At 43.0% G+C, this 13,885-nt stretch overlaps 1 protein-coding gene across 1 annotated transcript in view; it reads right to left on the reverse strand.

Moving 5' to 3' along the window:
* vps13b (vacuolar protein sorting 13 homolog B) overlaps positions 1-13,885 on the reverse strand; it is a 495,502-nt gene that overhangs the window by 421,130 nt on the left and 60,487 nt on the right. The window contains exons 8-12 of the mRNA XM_080748468.1: positions 11,188-11,444; positions 7,827-7,922; positions 4,756-4,878; positions 3,667-3,804; positions 129-216 (exon numbers count right to left, since the gene is read on the reverse strand). Coding sequence (XP_080604594.1) covers positions 129-216; positions 3,667-3,804; positions 4,756-4,878; positions 7,827-7,922; positions 11,188-11,444 — 702 coding nt within the window. The remainder of the gene's footprint in view (positions 1-128; positions 217-3,666; positions 3,805-4,755; positions 4,879-7,826; positions 7,923-11,187; positions 11,445-13,885) is intronic.

The raw sequence follows: 13,885 nt of genomic DNA on the forward strand, positions 1-13,885 counted from the left end.
CGAGAGAGAAAAGGAGAGAAGAAGAAGACAGATAGGTAGAAATAACATGAGAAGAAAAAGAGAACATGACAGATAAGGTGGCGAGGTGAGCAAACAAGCTCTGTGAGGAGGAATGAACTGGACAATACCTTTGCCGCTGCTGTTCTCCATTGTGTAGAGGTAATCCATGTAGAAGGCACCAAAACGCTGCATGCCTGCTATCTCTGTGTAGGTCTCCTGTCAAACAAAAGCATGGCCAGGTAAACATGGCTGCAGGGCAGCAAACAGGGCGATGGCCTTTAAGAGAGGCAATGCCTGGGGTCACAGTGGCTACGAGAGGGGTCAATTAAGAGCCAAAGAGGTGATAACTTGCTAAGACGTAGCATTATCAGCTACAATATTTTTTAACCTTTTACAAGGCAGAGGCAGGAGCTTTGTTATTGTGGATGGAGTTTGAAGAAGACAGGCTCTCCAAGGTGGGACTAGTGCAGCTCATACATTTTATTAGGCTTCATTCACAAAATATTCCATCTTAACTTAACTTACTTTTATTTCCAATAGAGGGTATGTATGTGACATCATCATCATCATACCCTGAAGTTATGCGGGAACGCCAACTGAGTGGCAAAATAAATGACTTTCTGGCCTTGACAGCCCATACGTTCAAACAGAAAAGTCCTATCTGATCATTAAACAATGTTAAACAATGTTAAACTCACTTTGCCACTTGATTTGCCACTCACTTTATGCATTGTTTGTGCAAGATGTATTCTAAACTACTGTACTTGGTAAATAGACAAACCCCTGACATTGTTTTTCAGTGAAGAACTATTTGAGAGACCATTTACTTTAACCCCCGAATAGTGAAAATAGACCATCTAGCAGAGCTTGTAGCCTTTCAATTTTTAAATTGTTTTCAAAATGTCTAGAAATATTTGGAAATAGAATATAGAATATGGCCCCACGCCTTCGGGACTTGTTTGTCACAGTACATTTGCACATACGTGAAATTTATTCTCTGCATTTTACCCATTTTATCCATCCTATAACAACTAGGAGCAGTGAGCAGCCATATACGGCGCTCGGGGAGCAATTATGGGTTAAGGTCTTGCTCAGGGACACATTGACACATTGCTGCCTGACCAGGAATCGAACCGGGGATAACCAGGGGAACTGGTTCCCAGGCAGGCTCCCTAACCACTCAGCTATGGTCACCCAAATGTGTGCCTATAATGACAATCCCAAAACAGGTTGAAAGTGGTTAATGACATAACTATAATTTTTCCATGGCGAGAGACAAATAGAAAAATGACCCATCCCTGGAGAGTATACAAAGGTTATCACCAGCCTGTTCCCCTCCAGTAGGTAATATTGCTTCTATTGGGCAGCAAATCACTGACAACGAGGAGAGAGAGAAAGAGAGAGAGAGACAGAGAGAGAGAGAGAGAGAGAGAGAGAGAGAGAGAGAGAGAGAGAGAGAGAGAGAGAGAGAGAGAGAGAGAGAGAGAGAGAGACTCCTTGTGCCTCTCCACTAAGTCTTTGCATAGGCATTTCAATAGAGCCTTATCAGAAAAGGGCAGGTTAATGAGTAATATTTATTAGTGGACCTCTAATGGCACTTGGCATGCTTTTGGATCAAAGCCACAGGCTAGTTTCAAGAGCGCTAATGAATTAACACAAACACCTGTGACTCCTTAAACTTCCATGGCTAAATAATGTGATGGATGGATGGGCGTCTAAACAGTTGCTTCACTGAGGGTCATAAATAATGCCCCAGCAAAGTCAACACTAGAGCTGCGACGGCTGATGAAGAGGCCCATCTAGGCTTATCAGTGATAATGGCTTTAACACTACTATGAATAGATACTGGGGACATTCCTCTGCTGCGACCAGAAACCGTAGAAACACAAGTTACTGAAATGCCATGTACCTCATTGATTGTGACTTCAGGCCAAAAATGTAATTCTTTGAACAGTTGGTTCATTTAGGGAACAATAGACATTCTTTATGATATTCATTAATCAATAACACATTTGCATAAGGCATTTCTGTAGTAGCTATAATAATCTGGTATGGAGTGATTGTCTAGCTATTACAGATGGGCAGCAAGACCCCTCTGATCCTAACAGCTTAGCAGCTAATGTTTGACTGCTATAGGAGTTCAGCAAGAAAACAACTTCCCAGTAAGCATCAGGATTAGGTTTCAGAGGATTTTAGAGTTAAGATATTGTTGGAAAATAAGTTGCAGGGTTGTTTGAATAATGCAGTCAGTTAATCAGTGGTTGTAGTCGTAGCATAAAACCTAAAGCCTGGTTATGACCAAAGATTTGCAACGAGACAAAACAGTTTTACCCTCTCTCTCACACACACACACACACACACGCATATTATGTTCAAGGACTCTCTCTCTCCTTGTTCATGTCTCCCCTTCCTCTCTCTGTATAGAAAAAATATACACGTAAACAGAAAATATGTATACACGTAAACAAATGCACACATCGAGATTTTTAGGTTTTAGTTTTTTTTTTGTTCCCTTTTCTTTTTGCTGCACCCACCTATAAGAGAGAGTTGGAGAGAGAAAGCAAGTGAACAAGGGAAAGGAAAGTGTATATATGGTTGGGGTTTCGGCCCTTAGAGCACGAGGTCCGGGTTCAATCATCTGGCCGGTTCATACCGAAGAGTATAAATATGGGACCCAATGCCTCTGTGCTTGGCACTCAGCATCAAGGGTTGGATTGGGAGTAAGTCCTAGTGACATACTAGCGTCTTGTTCAGGGGGTGTACTTGTACATCATGGCTGGGGGGCATACTGTACTTGTACAGCAAGCCGCCTCATGCAACAGCTCTACATTGCATATTGACTAATCGTAGAATAACGTGCGCTCCCAAGGCTACTTACTTATACAGGTCAACGTGCTATGGAAATGGTGAAAAATCTCAGCTGTTTTCCTTGAAGCGGATATTAAAATTTTAGAATGTCGCAAACTAGAGTTATCTGGTATCTGTTGGTTCAATTTCAACCTTTGGTCTGAAGCAGGCGCAAGAGATTTTGGGGGATTGCATTTTGAAAATAACTAGAGGAATGATGCAGTTCTTTATTAACCACTCAAGCCTTATTTTATACTTAAAATATTCAAAAGAATTCCCCAATATAGGGATACCAGGGTTAATGTGGTTAACGTCAGGATAATGACTGTACTAATTTGTTCCATTAAGGGAAATGCCATTCCTTTTTATCCCTTCAATATGTCCCCTGTCAATCAATCAATCATGCCATAATCAGTCAGTGCAGCGGCTTGGCTGCTAGCTGTAGCCTCTGTGTGAACAGGTGTCCAAACGAGGAGCACTGATAAGATGGGAAGCACTTTTATGCTCATTTTGATTGATTGGATGCTGTTGAGAGGAACATGTTCCAAGCTATAAAAATAGGCCGACAAATTAAACTGGAAACAGCTGAAGTCGTATAGAGTCCCATTTCAGCACGATGGGATATATATCTGGATGAAATATGATAGAAACTTGGGTTAAACTGTGATACTGTATATACGACTATTCAAGGCTTTAAGACATTTCAGCAACTGAGTGCTAACTATTGTTTGTATCAGCATATCTTCGAGTCTGCACCCGTTACAGTACACTCCATGAGACTTGAGCACATTGTTTATTTTATCGTGGAGTAATAGTGACCTTGTGGTTGGTAGCATCCAGGATGAACTCCGCTCTGACTCCGTTGTTCTCTGGACTGCGGTAGTCAAACAGGGAATTGGTGAGATAGGTCATCCCCTTACTGCTCAGACTCTCTCCACAGCTGAAAAACACTGCATCCTAGGAGACAAACAGAGAGACAGAGCAGAAGGAAGATAAAGAAAAACACAGAGAGAGAGAGAGAGAGAGAGAGAGAGAGAGAGAGAGAGAGAGAGAGATGGACAGAGGAAGAAGAAAAATATGTAAGAAAAAACTAAATATTAACAATATTTTATATGAGATACTAAATATGATAAATATACCAACAGTTCTGTTGATTAGAAATAAATAAAAAACACCCTGCCCACCACCACAGAGGTTGTGGGTTCAAGTCCACAGTGGTGCACAATTGGTGTTCGGGGGAGGATGATATTGGTCACTGCACTTACTCCTATGGGCTGGGGCGGCACCCGTCAGTAGGGAGGGTTGGGCAGGAGGAGGAGTCAGTAGGAAACAACAGTAGTGACAACACAGAAATGTGCATGGGGAGGAATTAATTGGCATAGCAACTAAATTGAGGCAGAGAACTGAGTAGAGATGGTGCCATAACTGTTATATGATATACTGCACAGACTCTAATTTATTAGCCAGATACTACAATTCATATGTACAGTATATGCAAACATAATCAAATGTATATTAACTTTATGGTATTGCATTACATTATACAAACGTGAGCGATGATATACAGTACTGTATATTAAAATGAAAATATACTATACAGCAAAAATGACTTCAACTGAGCCTGGAGGGCTTTTCTGTATAAGAGAGGATGGCGAGACCGCTTTCGACACAGCGATTTCAATCATGTGTGTGTGGCTAACACTGAACATTACGGTGAATTGCAAATGGCATTTGGATCACACTCCTCCATAAACAAAGCAGACCGCATCTCTGCCTCTCTCTGAAAGTGGTTGGGAGCTTTAGAGGCCGCAGGAGGGAAGGTTTAGGTGAAAGTGATCTCTTTTCTGGGTCTTTTAATCTTCCTTCTTCCCTCAGGAGTGTTCCTTGAGGTTTTTAGTCTGTCTTTACCTCTTCACATCGGTTCATGTTTTCCTCAAAGTCCCGGACTCCCATGATGCCTTTCAGGCAGAGTGCCCGGCAGCCCACAAAGCCAATCTGACAGTCAAAGAAAGGCTCTCCCATCATCAGCACCTGGATGAAAGAGGACAGGGAGGAGAGAGACAGAGAAAGAAAGAGAGGGGGGAGAGAGAGAGAGACCTTTAAAACCACAGCTCCGATACTCAGTTTTACAGACACACTTCTCGGCAAAGGACAAGGTGGAAACTGGAAATTGTTCTTGGAGTCTTTCCCCCCCTCACTGATGAAAGGTCTCATACATTTAATAATATGGAAAGCACATTAATTTATTAAGATGAGCATTATTACACTTGGCTTAACAATTAAAGAAAATAGAACCTGAGATGAAGTGATGATGTGAGGTGGCGTAGACATTCATTATGGTAAAAATCGGATCAAAAATGTTTTACTGAAGCAAAAAAAAAAAAGAAACCCAAAAAAACAGAAGCCTTTCCTCTCCAAAGAGAACACCCAGAGCGTAATATTCCTTGGTTCAGTCAATACGAGCCTAATAAAACGCAGCAATAATTCACAGAAATTAATTTGACTGGATTACCTTTTTACGTGGCAGTAAAACACGGAATGTGAAATTAATAAAGATTTAAGACCCTATATATTGTTGACTTATCACACACAAGGCTCTCAACCATGACCAGTTTGGGGTTGTGTTGGTTTGCGGTGTTGGTCACATTATGGCCTCATTTCATTGTGATGAAAAGTAGCAGGGGTCACATGGCTGCCACTTTAACTTTTTCTCTCAGAGTATGAGATGAGTTTGTGTGTGTGTGTGTGTGTGTGTGCACGCGCGTGTGCGCACACGTGGTGCATGTGGGTAGCAGTGCAAGAGGCCTGTAACCACCAGCTAGGTGTGGTTCGCCTTAACTCACCGTAGCCTTCGCCTCACCCGGCAAGACAACAGAGAGCAATCCTATAAAACTTTACGTTTCACCACACAATAATTACAAGGCCTAGTTTTCCCTGTTTTACTAGCCATCCCCTCGCCTTTCACCGCTCTCACTTTTTGGTCCCTGTTCAGACTCCTCTCTCCCCTCTTCCAGCAAAAGCATAAATTACAGAAATTGGAATTGGAAATCTCTCAGAATTCTCACATCTGGTAGAAAGCTTAGGAGAAGAAAACCCCTTTCCCTATTCCAACCAGGTAATCAGAGAGTAAGGTATAAAAATATTTTCTACGCCGAGAGGGAAAGGCGGAAATGATCAGACTTGGCCTGATTCGGGTTCTAGATTCCAAAGTGTTAACCCAGGCCAGAGATTAGTGACCTAGGGAAGGTTTATGAACCTACAGTACTTAGGCAAGGATCTTATCAAAGACAAACTCAGGACCACAGAGTCCCATCCAAACACTGAATAATGAAATGCTAATCATAATGGATCATAAGAAGTGACTGACAGTTGAACTATCAGAGAAATTATTTTTATATCTTAGTCATTATTTGTAATGGAACTGTAATGGGTGCCTGTCACTTAGCCATGGCGTTGCTCAGACTCATTCCCACGGCAGAGGGGGTGGTGACTCGGTCTGGCCCCGCGAGGCTACCTGTCACTAGCATCATCCAGTCAGTGTCAGAAAGTCTGCCTTGGTGCAGTAGAAAGTCTTTTAAGATTTGTTTTGGGCTTTTATGCCTTTATTGATAGGACAGTAGACTGACAGGAAATTAGGAGACAGACGGGGAGTGACACGCAGCAAAGGACGACGGGATCATGAATCAAACCCGCAACACGCTGTCAAGCACCTGGACCGGTAGGCCAGTGGGTGCCCAAAGCAATGGTTTCTTGACTTTCTTAGTTTCTTCTCATTTACTCACTATAATGTCAGGTGATTGTCTAAACCATCCCCAACACCATAGGGGTCAACAGTGACAGGGAGAAATGAGGGTATTGGTATAATGACTAAAGTGGAGAAATGAAAAACCAAACTGAACTTTGGATGACAGTCAAGCCAGTTGGAATGGAATCTGAAAAGTCTAAGTGATACATTGATCACATTACCCCAGATACAATGTGTACCGATTTGTGTGAGGTTTGGACAAAATCTCTAGGAGTAGTAGCAAAAGGTGTGTTTTGAATTCAGGGAAAAATATTTAGATTGTACATCCTAAGGTTAAAAATGTGAACCTTAGGTACAGCGCCACCAAGAGGCCAATTTGACCTACTGGAGGTGTGCGTGCAAAGTTGCTGACAGATTGACACATACACATGAACGGACGGACAGACAGTGGTGAAAACAGTCTGTGGCCTCCAGCCTTGCCTAGACAATAATAATAAAAATCACACCCGTGTGAAGTGGAGCTGTGTGTGTGTGTGTGTGTGTGTGTGTGTGTGTGTGTGTGTGTGTGTGTGTGTGTGTGTGTGGATCATGTGTACCGTTTTTTGTGACATTTGAAGAAAATATGTAGGAAAAGGAGCAAAAAGTGTGTTTTGGAGAAAATTCAAGATGGCGGAAAATCTATCATGGCGCAAATGGGCGTGGCCTATAAGGAATCCAGGGAAAAAATATTTTTAATTTTCCGACCTACGGTTCAAGAGTTACAGGCCAAAACGTAAAGTGGGGTGTTATGGCGCCACCATGCGGCCAAATGACACAATTATTTTTTATTTAATCCTTGAAATCATTATGAACCTCCTCTCCAAGTCTTGAAACTCTAGCCCCTATGGTTTGCGAGAGACAAATAATTGAATGTGAGTTTTTGCGATTCCCATTATAAGTCAATGGGGAAAATTAATTCACTAATAAATTAATATCAATTAAACTATTGAACCTTTCTCTTAGCAAGTTACTAGCCCACGATTCCCGAGTAAGCCGGTCGATTTGACATATGGCGCGAGTGTGTGGTGGCAAAACTGTGGGACTAGTAGCGTGCCGAAGTTCAGGCTACATACAGACACACAGACACACAGACAGACACACAGACAGACCCACACGGCCACGTATAGGGAGCCTGTGCTTCACACAGCTCCAAAAATAAAGGCGGGGGGTAGGAGGTTGAATCTAGAGATCTTACTTCGATGGTCATTCCTTCCTGCTCCAGACACAGGACTTCTCTGGACTTCACCTTCTGAGGGCTATAGTAGCTGCTCTCTGACTGCGTCTCGGTCAGCTAAAAGTGAGAAGACAGAAGGACAATGACAGTAATGACAATGACAATAATACAACAGTCTAAGTATTTGTGCGAGGTCCCTCGATATTTACTTGATCTAAGAGGCGACCACATTAACACAATTCTTCAAGATTTAAAACATGGAATAAAAACAAATGGCTTAAAAAAAGAAAAGAATTCTAATAACCAAAAGCCTTTTTAGTTAGAGTAATAAGAATCAAATTAACAAAAACATTTACCAGAAGAGCTAATAGTCTCTAGGACATTACCGATATGGACGTCATGAAAAGTCATTACTGCCAAATTCAGATAGTTGACATTTTAGTGTGTGTGTGTGTGTGTGTGTGTGTGTGTGTGTGTGTGTGTGTGTGTGTGTGTGTGTGTGTGTGTGTGTGTGTGTGTGGGTGGGTGTGTGTGTGTGTGTGTGTGTGTGTGTGTGTGTGTGGGTGGGTGTGCATGTTTGTGCAAAGACACAGACACATGATTTAAGATATAAACAAAGCTCCATAAGAATCTAGATTTAAAAAGGCAATGGGGCCCTGGAGGGTAATGTCTAAGCCCTGCAAACAATAACAACCAACAGAGGGAAAATGACATTTTGAACATCTGAGACAGGATGTCAGCACACTGGCCTGTTCTTGTTGTTCTCATCCAAGTCCGGTGGGGGGCCTCAGACATACATCAAACACATGACAGCCACTCCTCTCTGACTCAAGTGGAGGTCCGCTGTGCTGGCTCTCTTTTGGTGGGTAACAATCATTTAAACACTCCAACAACACACTTGTGACATTATATGAACAGATATAAAGTCACTGAGGTCATCAGGAGCTTGGGTCTCACTGGAGGTTTATTGACTGTACGGTATGCGTGTGTGTGTGTGTGTGAGGCCATAATGCCTGGCGAGGTTTTGGTAGCAGGGGGCAGAGAGGTCCAGAGGGGTGTGAAGGCTTGGGGTTGGCTGGTGCATAGCTGCTCAGCTCCAGCCCATTCAACTTTAACACAGGAAGCAGGTGCAGGGTTAAATCCAGCTGCGCCTTATTATCCCTCCTGATGGAGCGGCCTCTCTTTCTCTTCTCTCTCTCTCTCTTTCACTCCCTCTTTCCCCTCTTTCGATTCCAATGGTTTAATCACGTGTGGGGACTAAGGGAACGGCATGAAGGAGCCCCCCCCCCCCTTGCATCCCATCAGCCCTTGGGAGCAGTGGCTTGCGAGGACGTTAAACTCTGACAAAGGAACGCTCCGATTCACCACGTCAGAGCATGGTGGTGTTTGTCTTTGAAGTGCTGCCCATCAGACAGGGAGAAACATACTGATGGGTTATCCAGAGGCAACAACATGGCTGTCTTGGCTTAGCCCAATTGGTTATAGTGAGGCTTTGCTTACTGTACCTGGGCCTAAAACAACACACAGAGCCAAGAGGACCGAGGACCAGTGGAGCACTGACCCAAACACCTCCAAACAGCCATCCAATAATACACAGAGCTACTGCAGCTGGTAAGCTACAGCTACCACTCTCCTTTCTTCTTTCATTCTCATCCACATTATAGAGATTTGGACATCCAACACAAACCAAATGATTCTTTATGAGGCATCTTGGAACTTTCATACATGTTGGATTAGACTCTCTGGGTACTTTGCTTTTACGCCCTTTCCTTAGAAATGTAACACACAATGGGAAGGCTGTGATGGAAAAGTGGGAAACCGACGATGAGAGCACATCAAATTTGCTTTTGATGAAATGATTCAAAATGCCGAACGTATGAAAATGTAGTCTGCGTGTTTCTGAAAATGAAAAATGATTGGCCCGAGCTGCAAACGGCTTGGCAGGAGCTCAGGACCGAAGAGGGGGGTAAAATGGCTGATGATCAACTATGCGTAATGTGTGTAAAAGTCATTAAAGTGTACTGCCAATTTCTCTGATGAAACAGGCCCAAGGAATAATGCATCAGGATCCTAAAAATACCTCTCTGATTTCATGTGCATGACAAGCCCAGGTTCACGCAGTGGCTGTTCAAAGACGAGAGACTCCCTCAAAACTAAATACTTCCGTGTATAAGAGAGGGGGAAACCGTTTAAAACGCCATCCCCTCAGCTGTCTGCAATTACTCCTGACCAGAGGCAATTAATTGATTAAAAGAACTCAAACACTACAGGAACAATTTAAACATTATTAGAAAAGCACCGGGCTCTGCTTGGCCTGAAACATGGCTCCCCCTTCTCTCTTTCGCTCTCTCTCTCACACGCACGCACACACACGCACACGCACACACACACACACACACACAAAAAGCGGAAACGTGATCTTAGATGCATGAACCAAAGGGGGAAACAGATGAATTCCAACTATTCTGAGTGAGCGGTCAGGATTATAGTTTGGGATCTGTTTCTGAATAGTCATCATAGCATGTATAATGCCTAAAACATTAACGTGACCCGAGACACCAGTTAGCGAGCGGTTTCTCTACCCTCCCCTGTACCGCACACAGAGACAAAGAGGACTGAGACTTCCTGGAGATCAAACTGAAAATTACCACCAAAAACAAAAAAATAAGAACCAAAAAGTGGACGGGTGGGAATGCAGAGGGAATAAAAACAACTCTCTAATGTTAGGGAGGGAAACAAACCTAATTGCTAACACACAACCATATCTTATTTTGTAATCTTGAGATTCAATTGAGCACAGTATCTGGAAGAGCTTCCAAAAGAATTTCCTGGCAAATGTACATATCTGTGCCTAAGATAATCTTGATTTTCACATCATATTCTGTCTTTTGTAATAATTTTAAAAACTGTACGCATGCACAGCTTGTTATTGTATAACAATGATATTGTGATCCTTTATTACAGTATGTTCTTTTTTTCTGGAATGTTATTTTAAACACAACGTTTGTATTTTATTTATTCTGCATAAACCCTTTTAGGAATTATTTAATGTGATGAAAAAGGGGTCATTATTGATGTTCGAACATTTCTCATATTTACAATAATCCCTGGCGCATACTCAATTGTTTTGTCAGACAGAAGGAAGCATGTGCATTCACCCTAACGTGACAATTTGCAAGAATTTAAGTGGTTCAACCACTTAAATTCTTGCACTTCAACCCTATACTTGGTTGACCAGAGTCCCCCAGGGCTCTATACTTGTGGGCTCTAATACTTGTGACTCACTGACAATAGCTGATGTACAAGCTCACAACACATTGCAACGCTTGTAAATCTGCTATTTTCTGCAAAGGATGATGATGATGATGATTGTGATGATTACCTTGAAGGTAACGGATGCCTTGGTGCAGTAGAAACCTATGGCGACAATGGGGTCTTTAGGTGTGTGGTGCTGGAGGCTGCTAGTGCTGCTTCCTGCCTCTCTCTGGAGGTACAGGCCTTCCTCCCCTTCCTCTTCCTCGCCAACGATGGCCGGGACAAAGGACCAGGCCCAGGACACCCAGCCCTCGTCTGTCTGGTCAGTTTGCATGTAAAGGTCAGGGCTAGCCAGGCCTTGGTCTTCCATGTCAACATCCATGCCTAGATGAGACAAAAGGCAGAACACATGTATCAGTGTTAATTTAACCACATTCAACCTGGCGTCCCTATTTTCAGCATGCCCTTATATGTGAAATCTTTCATAAATTAGCAGATCTACAAGCTCACAACATGTCACGATGTGATACATTGTGAACTTGACTATTCGTCATGCAGTACAACAAAGTATGTAGAGATTAAGCATTTATCTCAGGCAGGAGTTTTATATAGATAAATTAACATACAAAATGTATTCAATTTATCCACACAAGATATATTTATATTTTAAGCAATATCACACAGTGCCGTTATACTGTGCAGTATATCAGCCGGTACTGTGATTTGGTCGTAGGTAGATAACCACAGCAAAACCTCAAGTGTGATATTGCTTGTATACAATAGTTCTACAAGCGTCATTTATTAGTTAACAGTAATAAGCGACAACAGATGATTTCTTTGTTTATTTAATCATTTACTTGGCCCCGCCAACACAAATAGTTCCACAACTGGAGTGGGAGTGGAGTGGACTGTTGCCAAGCAACACAAACATTTTTTGTACAGGGTTGCTGCCTTACATTACTGCAGACCAGTAACTTTGTATCATGTACATTTATTTGTATGTTTCCATTTATCGGCCAACTAGTGAAATAGGCATCTGGTGCATCTATTGCATCTGTTGTTGACCATCTAACCCTCTTCTGATGATAGTGATTTAACCCAAAAGTTATTTGTGGGAAAATGTCCATCTTTGCAGTGCAAAGTTTGTCACAATGTATAGATAAGAACTTATTAATGTACAGTAATTAACAGTTATTAGACCATCTGGAGCAGAGTGATACGTAGATGTAAAAGTCCCACTGCTGTTATTCTTTTTATCAGCACATAAGGAATGCCTCTTATGAAAAGAAGTCAGAAGTTTGGAATAAAATGTTGTATAAAAATGCAGTAATGGTAATATGTTCAGTTAAAAATCAGAGCAATTTAACTCTATTTTTTTTTTTACAATTAACATCTTGAGAAAGTCACAGCAAAACAATGTTTACTTATTGAGACATGTCTAAAAATGGTCTGACGTACGTACAGAACACACCTTTATTATGCAGCTGTCAGTCTGTGCCCATCGAAGCACACTAAATTAATTTGTCCTCCTTGCCCCCAGGCTGGGTGAAACAAGCAAGTTGTTTCAGCTGTCAACTCAACACACAAAAACACTGTCGGCCAAGGCAGTTTCACAGTAGCTGCTGCCAATACTCTGGCATGCAGGTGTGTGAGCATGAGTATGTAGCGAGAGGGAGGGAAATGTTGTGCAAATTTGAGTACATTGCATACACATGTAAAAGTGTGGCTGTGTCTATAAACTGTATGTGTCCTTTAACCAATTAAGCTCTATTTTACACTTTCGAGATTAAAAAGAAATAGTAAAAATAGTCCACAAGCTCACAACACGTTGCTTCTTTTTGAAAATGTCTGCCTATAATAACACGCCCAAAACAGGGATGCCATGTTAAAGGTATATCTGTGTGAACCTGAGTACTGTATATGAGCCTGTTTATATGTGTGTGTCTGTATGCATGTGTCTGCCTGCCTGCTAGTGTGCGTGTGTGTGTGTGAGGAAGTCCGTTCCACTGGAGGCCAGAGGGCTCAGCCTGTCAGCCAGCTTGACGGAGAGAGCCTTGGCTGGGCGCATGGATCAGTGCGGTCAGGGCTGGCCCAGCTGGACCTGCTGCCACAGGCCGGGAGCCCAGGGACTATAGTCAGTGACCGCAGCCAGGGACAGAGAGGCTGGCCACACAGGGGAGGGAATAAATGCTAGGGGCTGGGTCAGATAGACAAATTGGGGAGAGTGATGTTGAAGACAATGCTGGTTGGTGTCTGGGTGGCTACAGGACATTGCAGCGGCAGAACAGTCACAGCTCAGGGATTTGAGATGGAGGGATATGGGGATTGATTGAGACACCCAGGTGACCACTGAAAAGATGGATGGAGCCTGGAGTTGTGGGAACCTGAGGTAAAAGGCTAGAATGAAGTAGATAATGGCCAGCCAGCGAGGCAGCCAGCCAGCCAGGCAGTCAGGCAGGCAGGCAGCCAGTCAGCCAGGCAGCCAGCCAGCCACTCACTGGACTGGCACACTGTTCATAGGGGAGTGTTTGGTGAAAGGAAATGCTGAGAACAGTGGAGAGATGGTTAAACTCCTTGACTTTCTGGTTTCCTTTCTCTTCTCTTTCGTCGACCTGCCCAGGGGGTGACGTGGTCTCCCAACCGCCCCTACCTCACCGCCCACCGTACCCTCCACCCTCTCAATCCCTCATCTCGACCTCTGAACTCATCCCATCGTGTCTGTTTCCATGTGCGCCGGGAGAGGGGAAGCTGATGTCAATACACAAGAATGTGTAATCCCATTCCTTGCGGCCCCACGTCCTCGTCGAAAAAACAATATCGTCCGT

The sequence above is a fragment of the Nannobrachium achirus genome (assembly GCF_963921795.1).
Source record: "Nannobrachium achirus genome assembly, chromosome: 2".
Lineage (NCBI taxonomy): Eukaryota > Metazoa > Chordata > Actinopteri > Myctophiformes > Myctophidae > Nannobrachium > Nannobrachium achirus.